Source organism: Heterocephalus glaber, unplaced genomic scaffold (assembly GCF_053883595.1).
Source record: "Heterocephalus glaber isolate CG9 unplaced genomic scaffold, H.glaber_assembly_v1.0 deba00001733, whole genome shotgun sequence".
NCBI lineage: Eukaryota > Metazoa > Chordata > Mammalia > Rodentia > Bathyergidae > Heterocephalus > Heterocephalus glaber.
Genome location: NW_028258444.1, coordinates 20,417,685 through 20,433,247, shown reverse-complemented (window position 1 = coordinate 20,433,247; position 15,563 = coordinate 20,417,685). Strand labels below are relative to the sequence as shown.

The 15,563-nt window shown below is 46.4% G+C and overlaps 2 protein-coding genes across 8 annotated transcripts in view; both read left to right on the top strand.

The window, feature by feature from the left end:
* The first annotated feature begins 1,081 nt into the window (after positions 1-1,081).
* Positions 1,082-2,267, top strand: LOC101703334 (putative G protein-coupled receptor 160). The gene has a single exon (XM_013078982.3). It carries the CDS (start codon positions 1,138-1,140, stop codon positions 2,137-2,139), a length of 1,002 nt encoding a protein of 333 aa, XP_012934436.2. The 5' UTR covers positions 1,082-1,137; the 3' UTR covers positions 2,140-2,267.
* A 3,025-nt stretch (positions 2,268-5,292) lies between these two features.
* Galnt6 (polypeptide N-acetylgalactosaminyltransferase 6) overlaps positions 5,293-15,563 on the top strand; it is a 38,111-nt gene continuing 27,840 nt past the window's right edge. The window contains exons 1-4 of one of the 7 annotated variants that reach the window (XM_004862938.3): positions 5,688-5,876; positions 7,023-7,139; positions 10,293-10,386; positions 13,363-13,475. The gene's annotated coding sequence lies outside the window, so the exon portion shown is untranslated. Of the gene's footprint in view, positions 5,404-5,687; positions 5,877-5,928; positions 6,916-7,022; positions 7,140-10,292; positions 10,387-13,362; positions 13,476-15,563 lie in introns of those variants that run through there. The other 6 variants (XM_087200146.1, XM_013079080.3, XM_021243091.2 and 3 more) reach the window with 6 other exon arrangements.

The following is a 15,563-nucleotide window of genomic DNA, read 5'->3' as shown; positions in this document are numbered from 1 at the left end:
GTGATACGACGAGTTTCAGTCCAGAACATACAGAGAAGATTTCTGAAGAGAGGGGCTCCACGGAGGAAGGAAATGTAGCTTTTATTCTACATTTCATTTGTGGTACTAGGGATCCACCCAGGTGTGCTGAACTACATTCCCACACATCTCCAGTCCTTTTTGAAAAAATTAATTGTTTATTGGTACATTTTAGGTATACATAATAATCACATTCATCATAGGGAGTCTGAAACTGTACCTTCGTTCTTATTTTTTCCCCATTCCCTTTTCCTCCCTTCAACCCCTGCACCCCTCCTTATTTACAAAAAAAGCTTTGTTTCAATTTTTTCCTTCTTATTTTTTTCTCTCCCTTCCTTCCCTTCCCCCTCCCCCCTCCCTTGTTCTCCTTCCCATTTGAACATTTTCTTGAACATTTCCCAATATCTACTGTACATTTTGGTCCTTATTTTCACTTTCAGTTTCCCACACCAGGGAAACAATGTGGTAGTTATGTGTGTCCTATTTATCTCACTGAAGAGTATGGTCTCAAAGTGCATCCATTTAGCTAGAAATGTCTCAAGGTTATCCTTTGTGGCAGAGTAGTACAGTACTTGATTGTATTAAAAAAAAAATCTTGGGCAGTCACCTGGGGCCGGTGGTGCAGGTGCCTCGCAGTGACCTTGCAGTGGCCCAGGTAGGGTCCCTGCGCGGGACTCAGGGCGCGAGCTCCGGCCGGTGGTTTCTGCTGGAGGACTCCGGAGGAAGGTGCGGCCCGGAGCCCCTCAAGAAGCGCCAGCAACTCACCTTCCAGAGATAACCTACACCAGCAAAGGGTAGCTTACATAGCATTTTGGCATAGCAAAATGAAATGCAAGGAACAACAGTGACATAATTGAAGGCAGCAAAATCAAAATAAAATAGGACCACTGGTTAGGAAGACTGGAGAGACTCATCTGGTCATTCCATCTAGGCCTCCTCCAAGCAACACCACTTGGCAGTCGTCAGATTGGCAGCGATGCTTCCGTGTCCTTGTACCACGAACCTGTGATGGAACTTTTTCAGATAACGTCAAGTTAAACTATAGTATGTGAATGGAAAATAAAGTGAAGCAGTGTTTTATCATGTATTTCCCAGCAGGTCTTCTTGAAATTTAAAAATATGACATCTTTTTCTTCAGACAGCTGCTCTTTTCAGAACCAGTTACATCAAACGAATCAGCCTCTAGATGCTACTTTTCTGTTGTTCTTGATCGTACCTGGGAAAATATTACTAAACATCCTCCCACTAGGAATGAGAAGAAAAAACAGCTGTCAAAATGTTATGGAATGTTTTTGTGTTTCATTAGCATTTGTTGATTTTTTATTTTTGGTAAACATTTCCATTATATCCTATTTCAGGGATTTTGTACTTTTAGGTATTAGGTTTACTAAATATCATATCTGCCTCTTTGCTCAAATTATTTCCTTTACTTATGGCTTTTTGCATTATCCAGTCTTCTTAGTATCTTGTATAGATTATTGCCTGAATTTCTCTAAACTCACCGAGCTATCATCTAAATGTCAGAAGGTGTTTTATTTCTTGGCAGTAATTTTGATTTGGATTTCAGTCCTTGCTTATGTTTTGGGAGAACCAGGTATCTACCAAAGCCTGAAGGCACAGACTATTTCTTACCAATGTCCTGTCCATGTCAGCATTCAGAGTTACTGCCTGTCACTTCCCACGATGATAATTTTATTTATGGCTTTTATAACCTCTTGGTCAGAAGTTATTACCTTGGCACAGGCTATTCAAATAACTTCCTATATGAATGAGCCTATCTTGTATTTTCCTTCTTCATCCCTCCCTAGTTACATTGTAAACTCTAAAAGAATACTCTTGCCCAAGCTCATTGTCTGTTTTCTTGGTACCTGGTTACCACTTGTACTGCTTCAGGTATTCATTCTTTTACTTAAAGTACAGATTCCTGCATATATTGAGTTGAACATTCCCTGGTTGTACTTTGTCAATAGTTTTCTCATTGCCACTATTTGTTGGTTTAATCGTCACAAGCTTTATTTAAGAAATACCTCATTACCCATAGATCCATTTGTCAACTGGAAATGCTGCTTCATTCCACTTACAATGCATAATTTTGGACAAATTGAAAGCCTATGTCAATAATAATTTGTGGTTGTTGTTGCTTGGTATCAGGGATTGAACTCAGGACCCTGCGCTTGCAAGGCAGGTGGCAGAACCACTGAGCCAAACCCCTGGCTCAATAATAATTTGTTAATATGTTGCCATCTTAAAACTAAACCAATTACAATAAAAATCATAATCTTAGAAACAGGAAAGAATGGTGACTTGGGATATACCAAAAAGTGGGACTAAACTGAAGCTCTTTTTCTCCTCTAACCTTTTATACTTTTCCAGCATACTTTTGGGATTATGATATAGTTTATTAAATGTTTTCTTTTAAAAACAAAATAATGCCAAGAAGTTCTTATGCCTATTCAGGACTACTGTATAAATAAATTTGTTATTAATACAAAAGTGAAATACGTTAACATTTGACCATACTGATGTATTTGTTGCCAAAAAAAACTGGACACAAAATGTTATATAAATCTGAGATTTCAACAATTTTAAAATATGAATTTAAACATTTTATCATATTTAAAAAATAAAAACCATTTTCTTAAAAAAATCTTTATTCATTCATTGGTTGATGGGCATTCTGGCTGCTTTCAAGATTTAGCTAGCACAGATTGTGCCACTGTAAACATGGTGTGTATATATTGCTGTGGTATAATGCTTTTAATTCTTTCAGGAAGATAACAAGGAGGGGAATAGCTAGGTCAAATGGAACCTCTAGTTTTAGCTCTTTAAGAAATCTCCACACTGATTTCTACAGTGGTTGCACCAGTCTACACTGCCACCAACAGTGGAAAAAGGATTCCTTTTCCCCTATAGCCCCCCTAGTATTTGTTATTGGTTGATTTCTTGATAACAGACATTCTTTCTGGAGTGGATGGAGTCTCAGCTTTTAATTTGCATCTCTCGAATGACCAGTAATGTTCAACATTTTTTTCATATATTTATTTGCTGTTTCTACTTCTTTATCTGAGAAGTGTCTATGCATTTCAGATGCCTATTTTTGGATTGACTTTTTAAAATTGGGGGGGTCTGATTTTTTTGAGTTCTTTATATATTCTAGATAGTAGTCCTTTGTCTGACCCAGTCCTTTTTTTTTGGTACCGGGGATCGAACTCAGGTCCTTGCACTTGCGCAGCAGGCGGCAAAACCACTGAGCTAAATCCCCAGCCCTTGACCCAGTCCTTTTAATCTTGACGGGTCTCATTAAATTGCCCAGGCTGACCTTGAACTTGTGATCCTCCTGTCTTGGCTTCCACAAAGCTGGGATTACAGGTATGTTCCACCATGCCTGGCTTTTTTTTTTTAACCATGTGTATATAAATTGGGCATGGTGGTACACTCTGCAGGCTGAGGCAAGAGGATCACCATGAGTTCGAGGCCAGCCTGGGCTACACAGTGGGTTCAAGGCCAGCCTGAACTACATAGTGAGACCCTGTCTCAAAAAAACAAAAAATAAAATAAAATGTGCATATCTTACTTTTTCATTTAGAGAAAACTCCCCCCACCCCGGGGATTGACCCCAGGGCCTCGCACATGCTAGAAAAGCACTCACTCTCTACTGAGTTACACCCCAAGCCCAAGAAAACATTATTTAAAGTAGCCTGCCAGGAATGGAAGCCAAGGTGCCAGTCTCTAGTCTGTGGTGTCTCCTGTCCAGACCTTTCTGGAGCAGAGTGGAGAAAGCCTGAACCATCCTTCCTGCTAGAAAAGAACACCTCCGTGCACGACACATAAGGGGTAGTTTTACTGCGTGTGCCTTCCAATTTGACAACTCATCTTTCTGAAGACTCAAAGTCATGTTTAAAACCAGATCAGTGCTCCCTTTGGCAGCACTGTAGTAAAACCAGCTGAAGAAAAATGGACTGATTGGCTTCTGGAATGTTAAGCACCCGTCGCAGACTGATGCCACTTCTTGGGAAGCTGTGCACCATCTCTCAGGAGCTCCAGTGTGCTCTTGAAAGAACTGAGGCTACTCACCTCAAGTCAGGTTAGGTCCTGACTATGGATCACATGTCTGAGGGTCAAACCATACAGGAAGCATCTAGTTCCCAAGAAAAGAGAACTGAGGGGCAGTGTTCCATGGTCTTTAGCAGGAAATGCCTTTGTCCTGGAAAAAAGAGCCATTGAGTAAGGCAAGTCACATGAACAGGTACAGCTGGAACAGTGTGTTAGGATGGCCCAAGAGTCTGTAAAAGGGCTAAAGAGGAAAACTGAGGAAGCTCAGTAGAAAATATCTCTTCAGAAGCTTAAACCTCCTCCTAGTCTCCAGTGTGAAAGGGAGTTGGTGGAAGGAGAGCAGATTCCTTGGCTGCTTAAAATTGGGGAGATGGGTGACCATGCCAAGAGTGAGCAACGCTTCCCTTTGCACTCCTGAGGGAATGTCGACCTTCCCTGTCCTCTTCTAGTGTAGCTGGGCAAACCTTTCTTCCAACATTCTGCTGGCCTTCTCTCTAGACTCCCTCACACAACATCTTCTCTGGCCTCCTTATGAATAGTTCAGCTCTACCATGAGGTCCCAGATTAGAAGATAATATCATTTTCATTCAACTGTTAATCCTCCAATGGCTCCCCCAACCCTTTCCAGTCACTTCTCCAAGACCAAGGACCCACAAGATTACATCACAAAATCACAGGGCTGGAGAGGGCCATGAGCGGCCATGGGTGCTGGTAATTACAATTACCTAGATTGTAATTCTAGCTCCACCACTACTTGTTCAATGATTCTCAAAGTTGAATGTGCACCAAAATCACCAGGAAGACTTTATTTTTGCAGCACTGGGGATTGAATCCAAGGCCTCTGCATTGACCTAAATCCCCAGCCCCTACACGCACACACACACACACACACACACATACACGTATATATAAATTAATCTGGGTATGATGGCCCACGCCTGTAATAACAGCCCTGGAGGCTGAGGCAAGATTGCCCCAAATTCAAGGCCAGCCTAGGCTACATAGCAAGACCTTGTTTTTTAAAAAACATTTTTTTCCCTTAAATCATACAGGCGGGCTCAATCTTCTGATCCTCCTGCCTCAGCATCACAAAGTGCTGAAATGACAGGTATGCTCTACCACACCAAGCTCAACAAGAAGACTTTTAAAACTCAAATTGCTGGGCTCCACCCTAGAGTCTGAGGTTATCTCTGTACATCCATCTGCTGTGGGTCCTGGCGTCTACATTTCTAACACTCTCCCGAGTGCTGCTGTTAGTGCGGGTCCGGGAAGCCACACTGAGAAACACTGCAGCCGCGGGATGGGCGCCCCCCGCGTGTACTCCGACTAACGGTAAGTATCTGGTGGAGCTGAGGTTTCCTGAAACCTGGCACTTGGAGCCCTAAACACTGTTCGAGGCACGCGAGGTTAAAACCACTCTTGTTGCGTGGGGGAAGGGAGTCGTCGGCCAAGGCCTGCCTGCGAAGGAGCTCAAACTCGGGACGAGCCTGGGGCCTCGCACGCCCGGCCGCGCAGGTCAACCGGGCGCGGAGCCACGCTGTCCGCCGGGCTGCCCGCGCCGCCGGCGGCTCTGCTCCTGCTCGGCCCCGTGGGGCGACCAGGGCCCTCCGCTCCGTTTCAGCGCTGATGTCCCGCACCCCGGGGTGGAGTGAGGTCTGGAAACGCCGGCCGCTCCCCGCCTGCACCTGGCCCGGGAGGCTCGGGCGCGCCGCAGAACCCGCCCCGGCCCCGCCCTCCCGGCCGCCCCGTCGGGAAATCCGCGAGCGGGCAGCGGGAGCTCGGCCTCGGGGATCCTCGGGCACCAGGTAAGCGGCAGAAGGAGCCGGCGACCTTGCTCCCGGCCTCCTCGGAGCCTGGAGTTCTCGGCCTCCTCGGGACTCCTCTCCAGTCGGGCTCGCTCCTCCTCCCCCTCCTCCCTGACCGCCCCTACGGTAAAGTAAAGGGGCTGGGCCAGCCTGCCCGTCCTTTCTTCGCTCTTCGCGGTCGCTGTGAGCCGTGCCTCCTCCCTCGCTACGACCCCTTCATTGTTCCGCTCGAGGAGCTGAGGGTTGAGCCAGGAGCCCAGACCTTGGAACTTGGAGGGAGGGGAGACGCCATAGCACCCTCTCCAGGGCTCTCCGCCCTCTTTACCCACCCAGGGCCCCACTTTCCTTCTGCACATCTCCCCAGTTTGGGCCATCCCTTGTGCTACGTGCAGAAAGTCAGAGGTTTCCTCCAGCCGGTGCCACTTCTCGCCTGAGCAGAAGGGGCAAGCAAGGAGAGACTTCGCTTGTGGGAGTAACTTAGAGCCCAGCCTGGTTGACCAGTCCCGAATGCTTGGGCCTTTTGGGGGTAGGGAGGCGGTTGTGTGGTACTGTGTGGGAGGGGGTCTAATGGGTGTACATGGCTGTGACTGTCACCAACTTCCTGGTTTTTTTGGTCACTTGTTCCAAGCCTCACTCTGACCGAAAGGAAAAACAGCTTGTTACTTGCCCCCAGGACCAGTCATCCTAGACCCAGACCTCTGCAGAGTGCAGGGCTCTCCTGTTGGTGGGGGGGGGGGGGTGGTGGTAATCAGTTGGCTCGCAAAGCTCAGAACAGACTCCACTACAATAGGAGCTCATTGCAGCAGTAACCCAGCTGTGTCGCTTACCCAGGAACTTACAAGTGCGATTTATGGGCATTGGGTAAGGTTAATAACTCTGGACATGCCAGAAAGCCTCGAGATTATGCTTATTTTACCCAAAAGCTGTGTGCACTATGCAGGCCCTATTCTCTGCTGAGGGTTGAGCTGTATTCCTCCTGCCCATCAGAGGAAGGGCTAGATGGATGAGACAGGCAAATTCATATAATGACTAGAACAAGGTAAGGTGAGGGCTTTGAAATATACTTTCACACAGATTATCTAGCAATAGCCAGCATATTGCAGGGATTTAACAGCTCCATATCCTCAATGATGCTGTGCATTTTAGGAACCCACAGGTAACAGGAGAAAACTGCTTCTTGGAGCACCCAGGCAGCGTGGAGTACAGGATCATTGAAGGAAGAGGAAGTCTGGAGCTGGTGGAACCCTGAAAAGTACTGTAATAGTGAGTAATCAGGGCCCATAGTCGGCAGGACTGCTGACTCCCACCTACAGCAGCATGGAAGAGCATAGGCCTGAAAAGCTAATGTATGTCAAGTCCGCTCTGAGATCAGCAACATCTTAGCCCGAGTTCAGCTGGGAGAAACCTGGACAGGAGATGTGACCCTAGGCTGAGTCTGTGCAGTCATTTCCTACAACAGAAATCAGGGTGAGGACAGGCAGCTCACCCCAGGGCTGAGGGCTTCTCTTGCAGAGAGGCAGTGAGCGTAATGAAGGGGGGCAGGAGGCTGACTCAGCGCTGTGATTAATTTAGCAGTACGACTTTGGCCAAATCACATAAACACCCCCTGGGTGGGGAGAAAATGAGAAGGTACAGATGAAAGTGCTCTGGCAAAAGTCCAAGCACCAGACAAAGGCAAGACAATATGGTGTCATAGTTAAGAGAGAGGGCTTTGGAGAGACAGGGAGAGAGTGCAGATTCTGCCTCTGCTACTTCCTAGCCGTGGACCTTGGTCAAATTAACCTCTCTGTGCTTCAGTTTCCTTCTGTGTAAAACAGAAGATAACTACAACTTGATTTGATGTAAATAGTAATATTAAAAGTAGTGACAGAGTTGGGTGCAGACATGCACCTGTTAGTCCCAGATTCTTGGGAAGTTGAGCCCCAGGAGTTTGAATCTGTTGCCAACCTGGGCAACATAATGAGACCCTATCTTTTGTTTTTTAAAGTGATAATATTGTCCTAAACACCCTCTGGCTCCCATGGACATAATCCAACATCTCCAGCTCTGGAAGTGAAACTGTGGACCAAACTGGGTGTATATGTATGAAGAGGGACATGTGAATGGCTGTGCCAGAGCTTGGGTGAACTTGGTTCTTCATATAACCCCTGCCCCTCTCTGGGAAGGCCCAAAATGTCATTTCTCATTTGATGGGGATGAGAATGCAAATTTGAATAAACAAGAGGTCAGGTGCAGGGCAGTGCCTGTCTCTGTGTGGAGCTCAATGCTGTAATTGTGCTGTGTAAAAGGCTTGTGTGGTGAACAAGGATAGGTTCAGTCTAGGGAGAAAAGGGGCTATTAGCAGACTCTTTCATGGTACCTAAGATCCCTGTGGGGTCAGGTTATTCTCTTATACCTTGCCCAGCTTGGTACTGGGTCCTAGGCAGAGATTTGAAGGAAGGAAGAAACCCACTCCTCCCCTTCAGCTCTGTATATAATGGAAAGCAAAGGATAGACAGGCAGGAAATGGCCTAGCTGCACACCTCAGGCCAGAAGGATACTGTAGGCATAAGAGGTCAGGCTGATTTGTCAGGAGAAACTCTGGATGCAGAAGTTTGGGGACCAGAATCAAGGATCAGAAAGGAGAAGAACACAGGATTCAGGTGTCTGGACCTGTTGGTTCATCCTCCTCCTTCTGTGGGGAAGTCCCAAATGAGAAAGCATGGGAACTGAATATAACTTGGGAACAAATAAATAAACCTGGAAACTGGGGGCAGTGAGACACACCTTTGTCTAGGAAAGCTTCTTGGAAGAAAAGGATTATGAGTAAGAATTTGAAAGAACAGAAATGTGGCCTGCTTAGCCAGAAGATAAGGGCACAGCTTTGAGGGGAGACAGCCAGCCAGTACCAAGCTCCTGGTCAGGCTTTGAGGGTGAGGGCAGACAGGAAGCAGGCTGGCCAAGCTTTGGTTTCTGCCACAATCAGATAGCACCAAAGGAATATAAACCTGGCTTTCTGATTATGAAAGGGGGAGGGAGGCCTGGGGCAAGAAGGCTGTCAGGCCTAAAGATGCTGGGTGATAAGGACATAGTTGCAGATGACTAGTTTTGAGCGTAGAAAGGAAGAGGAGGATCCTGGAGGCAGGGAATGAATCAGCAGGATTTGGAGTAGACATGGGGTAAAGCCAACATTGAGAAGGCCAAGGCCATTGAGTGGGCCAGGGCCGGGCCCAGAAGCAGACGGTGGGGTTGTTTCAGGGATTTTGATGCTGCTGGCTACACTGGGGAGACTAGGGAGGCTGGCTTAGGGCCCAGGCACAGACCCTGAGCTCAGAGCGTGGTGGGTTGAGTCTCCAGTGACCCTGGGTAGAAGCTCTGCAGTCAAGAGCAGATTGTAGGGTGAGGAGAGGAGGGAAAACCCCACTTCTAGCCTCTTGCATCACCCCCTCCAATCTGGAGATTGGCCCCAACCTCACCCTGCAACCAACAGATTGTAACACTCAATTCAAATTCCTCTTTTTGACTTCTCTCAAGCCCAGCCTCGCTGTCTCCAGGGTTCCTAGGCAATTAGAGAAGCCTACCTTTTTCCCACTTGGGACCTTTCTTCATCCCTTGAGATAAACACCCCTACTTGGCAGAGCCTAGAGACCCTCCAGGGAAAAGCCTGTGAACTGTTGAGCTTCCCATTTGGCCACCTATTGTTTTGATTTTCAGTGGCTTTTGCTTAGTATAAGTCAACACAGATTTAGTGAGCACCTACTATTTTGCCAAGCATTAATCTGGGTATACAGTGGTGAACAAATTAGGGTTGGGTTTTTCTATTGAAAATTCATGTTCAGATAACTTCAGTTTAACATCTTATGTAAACATAAATGAATCTAGATATGCTGGGGGAAATTTTCTTTCTTGGTGTTTTTAAGACAGGGTCTCACTATGTAGTTCAGGCTAGCCTTGAACTCACCATCCTTCTGCCTCAGCCTCCCAAGTGCTGGGATCACAGGCGTGTACCACCATGCCCAGCCTGGGGGAAATTTTCAGTAGACTGGCTACAAAAATAACTTTCGGTGCATCTTCTGGGAAAATAAGCTACAATATCGCACGTTTGGTCTGGGGGGGAAGCCAAAGTGTCTGGAAGGTGTGATTTAGGGGGAAAGTGAAAATCTCCCAGCCTTCTAAGGTCGAAAGGATCACAGATGAGAGATAAGCTTTTTGAGAGATAACTTGCTCCTTCTTACACAAGACTATGGAGGACAGGAAGCAAGCACTGTATCTGATGCAGAGAAAGTGGAAGAAAAAACAACCATTTGGCAAAAGAATGTCGCAGTCCCCTCTCCCACCAGGAGCTTGAACTAACCTGTTCCCTCCCCAGCACTGTGTCCTGCACCACGCCCTTCTGCCCTCAGGGAGAGTGGTGACAGTCTCACTTTGTTTTCCCAGGAGACCTTGAGCTCCAGTCTGAGTAACTTGAGCAAACATCCCTGTGGTGATGGCGGTGACAGTTTGCTTCCTGGCTGCCACATGTCTCCCCAAGGTGAGCAGCTCATTTGATAAACAGGAAGAAACTTTGTTACAAAGACTCTAGGGCCAACTGGCCAGCAAGGGTGTGTTCTAGGTGGCTGACCCTGGCTTTCACAAAGTAGAAGGCTTTGCCTGTGACTTCTCAGTTTCCAAATGTTTAAAGCATCTGAGTCCCTGGATGGGAGCTGGGAGGAGAGCAGATGGCATCACGGGGATCTGGGGAAGCTCAGGAGAGCACAGTCCCCTCGTGACAGCCAAGGGGAAGAGGAAGCACGTAGGGCAGTGGCTTTGAGTTGGGAAACAGTTCTGTTCCTGGGAGCTACTAGCTGTGTGTCACCAGTGAAGTCACCTAACCAAGCTAGCCTCACCCATAAAATGAGGGAACTGTACACAGAACTAGTCAGGACAGCAAGCTAATGTGTAACAGCAGAACATAACTCAGATACTTGTTGTAGCAAGTGCGTGGTACTGCCTGTATTCCCAGCACGTAGGATGCTGAGACAGGAAAATCATAAGTTCAAGATCAGCCTGGGCTAATTAGTGAGCAACTGTCTCAAAAAATGATAAAACATTGTTTAGTGAAGCCAGTGTTTAATGTTTAACCCTGTAGGATCATTTCATTTAACAAGAGTTTATGGAACACCTACTATGTACAAAATGTATGCCAGACTTTGCAAGTGATAAAGAGTGAAGTGCAATGGCCTTTTAGGTTCAGGGTTCAGGTCCTAGGAGAGGAAGAGATGCCTCTGACCCAAGGCAGCTTGCCCTAAGGCCAGAGTTCAAGCAAGACGGCTGGAGGTATGGCTCCATGGCAAAATACCTGCCTAGAATGCACAAGGCCCTGGCTTTGGTCCTCAGCACTGGAAAAACAAAACAGAACAAAACAGAAGGCTAAAGGGGGCAGGGTAATTCTGCTGGGAGATCTGAGAAGGCTTCCTGGAGGAGGCTAGGATAGAAAATAGAGGGATTAGCCTATATCGCTGGCTTTTTAACTTCAATGACTGGAAAAGAAGATATTTTAGGGGTCGGGGATTTAGCTCAGTGGTTCGGTCACCTGCCTTATAAGCGCAAGGTCCCGAGTTTGATCCCCAGTACCAAAAAAAGAAGAAGAGGGCTGGGGATTTAGCTCAGTGGTTTCGCCGCCTGCTGTGCAAGCACAAGGACCTGAGTTCGATCTCTGGTACCAAAAACAAAACAGAAGAAGAAGAAGGAAGAAGAAGGAAGAAGAAGGAAGAGGAAGAAGGAAGAAGGAAGAAGAAAGAAGAAGGAGGAGGAGGAGGAGGAGGAGGAAGAAGAAGAGGAAATTTTAAACAGTGTATCAGAGCCAGGTGTGGTGGCACATGCCTGTGATTCCAGCACTTGGGAGGCTGAGGCAGGAGGATTGCTTGATTGCTGGGCTACATAGTGAGTTCAAGGCCAGCCTGAACTACGTAGCAAGACCTTGTCTCAAAAAACCTCCCCCCCCCAAAAAGGAAGGCATATCAGGACACGTATGTGACATTGTATCCTAAAAGTCTTAGCTGGGGGTGTATCAGTGGTGCCTCCCCTGCCTGGCGAGCGTAAGGTCCTGAGTTTCAATCCCTGGTACCGCGGTGGGGAGGGGGAGGTGTGTCTTAGAGCAGGTTTGTACTTTAATAGCATCAGAAGTTATACGAAGAAAGCCAAAAAAGGTGACTTGAAAATTTAATCACTTAAACTTCTTTTACTTTATTCAGTTTTATAATTTGCCCAGAGTGGCCTCAAACTTGTGACCCCCTTGCCTCAGCCTCCCAAGAACCTGAGCCTGCAGGCGTGTGCCACCACACCGGGGTAGTTTTATAAATTTTGAATAGTAAATGTTTAGTTTTAGTTTCGTATGAAGCGATGTTTGCCATCTTCAATAGATTGAAAGAAATATTAAAGTAAAAGTTGATTATTCAAAATTCAAAAGACTAAGTAAAAGAAATTTAAATAAAACTTTCCAATGATATTCTTCGTTAAATCTATAGCATTCATTATTACTGAAGTTATTAAAGTTTAAGCCTACACTAAGACTTTTGATACACTCTGTATATATAAATAATAACTAAAATGAAAATTTAATAAAATAATACTTATCCATATTACATGTGATGTACTTTGATATTTCCTTTTTCATCCTATTTTGGTCTGTTTAAGAATGTTTTTCACCAGGGATTTGGCTCAGTGGTGCTGCCGCCTGCCTCGCAAGCGCAAGGTCCTGAGTTCGATCCCCAGTACCAAAAAAGGGAATGTTTTCCATGCTGATTTGCCACACTCCAGTCATTTTACAGTACTGTATACAATGGGTGGTAGTCAGCAGTCAGATAGACCTTGGACTCTGTTCCTTGTACTAGTGAGAGAAGGTAAGTTCATGTTCTGGCTAGTGGGCTCAGAGAAGCAAGACTCATTTGTTCAATCTAGGAAGGCTTCCCAAAAGAGGATTTTCGGCATCGCTGCAACATGACAATCTGAGAGGATGGGTGGGGGAAAAAGATTGGGAACTGATGCCTAGCAACAGCCACGGGAGGGGAGTGAGTGGATGAGGCTGTGGGTGCACTTGCCAGCGGCCCTGGAGCCCAGCTGTTGGGGCCCAAAGGTGCAGGAGATAGGCAGGATGTGGGGTCCTGGGAAGCCCTGCACTTGACAGCACTATAGTAGGGGCTATTCCTAGTCCAAGCCTGGTGGCAGGGTGACCTCTCTGCCCTTATTAATCACACTTGTGGGAATCTCCTGTGCAGAGAGCAGGAATCCTTAATCCCAAAATCTGGTGGCTTCCATTGGATTACATGTCTCTTCTGTTGCCTGCAAGCTGAGCAAACAGAGTGAGTCCCCTACTGCCAAGCCTAATCATAGGTGTCTCATTTCATTTCAGGATGTGGTTAGTACCTTAAGGAACTGCAGGTCCCAGAGAGAAAGCTTTAGAAATCCAGGTTATATTGAGAGAGTAGATGACTGGGGGAGCTTGACAACCCTGATTTCCTTTCTCCAGAGGGAATAGGAGGGGCAGAGACAAACCCCACTGCAAGGGACCACAAGGCAGTGCCAAGATGAAGAAGTTGGAGTGACTTGGGTGACTCAGACAAAGAGGTCTTCCTACCGGAGGTAAGTCCTGAGCACTGACTACTGCTAGTAACTACGATGTTACCACACCTTTGTTTCTACCTGCCCTCTCTTTCTTCCTAGAGTGAGAAAATAGCAGGAAAAATGCAACCCTAGGATTCCTTGCTGCCCTGGCAGACTCCCCCATTCTGCAGCCCTCTGTCTGGACTTGGCGGTAGCACTTCCAGAGCTGCTGGGGTGTCTAGCTCAAGCAGCCTTATGCTGCCCCCAGCACAGCTCAGCCCCTGGGATAGGACAGTAACTCTGTGCTGGATCACCTTTCCTGCCTTGGAACCCTCATCAAGCTCACAGGGAACTCTACCTCTCTCCCTTGGCATTTGCCACCTGTGTTACTGTTATGTTTTAATTTTATTCACTTTTAAATAGGAAATATAGTCAGAGTTCAAAATACAAAAGGGGACTCCATAAAAGGTCTTTTTCCTGCTCCTGTCTCCTCCCAGGATGGGTGTACCTGGACCCAGTGCTATACTTCCTGTTCCCCATCAAGACTTGTAAATCCTTTAGAGAAAGGAATAGACTCCCACACCCCTTTGTGTCTTCCTGTGTCCCACCCCATCACCCAGGGGAGTTTTGCTAGCATCAGATACCCTCTCTGCCAGGGCACTGCTTTCCTGACTGTCCAGCTGCCAAGCACGTCCATTTCCTAGATACCATCTACCAGATGTCATATTGCTCTTCCTAGAATGCTAGGCTCCCAGCTAATCTTTTATGACTCTTCATATCTCAGATCAGGGGCAAACTCCTCAGCATGACAAACAAAGCCCTGATAACTTGGCCTCATTAGCCACTCCAGGCCCATCTACTGCTTCTACCAGACTTCATACTCCCATCAAATCAGACTGCTCCAGTTCTCTGGTTAATCATTCTGTCTCCCACCTGTAGGCCTTTGCTGTGTGTGACTTTCTCTCTGCCTGGATTGTGCTCACCTCTTCAGGGCCGCTTACTCTCAAGTTGGTGCTCAGTCCAAGCTTCTCCCCCTGCAAAACTTCTTTGGCTTCCCCCATTGACTGAGTTTCCTGCATTCCTTCTCCTGCAACACCGGAGGGTACCTCTTCATGCTACCTTGCTGAGTAATCTCTGTTTCAAATCTGACATTATGAAAGTAACCACCTATCTCTCCCAGCCCAGAGCCAATGCTCCACATTGAGATCATGCCAACCACATTTTCCCTGAATGCAAGCAACTCCTGCCACCAGTCTGCTCCACAGGCAGGAGATTGTGGATTTAAATAACAGCATTAAATAGCTCAACTGGCGTTAAAGCAAACAGGCAAGGGGTGATGAGTGTGGTTTTGGCCAAGGACCAGATGCTTTAATATAATTGCTGGGAAGCTGAGTAGGGACTTATTAATTATAATAATAGAAATACTTGATACCATTTATTGAGGGCTCGGTAAGTGATAGGTACTCTGCTGAATATTTTACATACATTATCTGATTTAATCCTCACCACAGCCTTGTGAGTTAGGTATTTGTTACCCCCGCTTTATAGATGAAGAATCTGAGGCTTTCAGGGATTAATTGCATGTAGGTCACACATGGCTGATGATAAAAACTAGTGCTTTCTGAGAACTTACCATCCACAGAGACTGCCAAACTTTTTCCATGAACTTTTCTTTTTAAGTTAACCCTTACACCTGTCCTAGGAGGTAGGTGCTGTTATTAGAAGAGACAGAAGTGGGACTTGTGCCCATGCCTCTTGCCACCAACATCTAGTGCTTAGCCACTGAGACTCATACTTCCAGAGCTTGCCACAGAAAGTTTTGCAAACATTCATCTCTGAAGCGTGGAACACATGCTCAGAGTATAGATTGGTGATTGCCCGTGCTCTGTCTTCCCTGGAAGGTCTTATGGACTTGAATCTCAGATTTTTTAAAAGAAAATGTTTTTTCAAAAACTATGTAGAGGGCCAGGGATTTAGCTCAGTGGTTCCGCCGCCTGCCTCGCAAGCACAAGGACCCAAGTTCGATCCCCGGTACCAAAAAAAACTATGTAGATACAGAATACAGTTGGTCCATGGACAACATGAGTTTGAATTGCATGGGATTACTTTTCAACAGTTTTTAAAAAC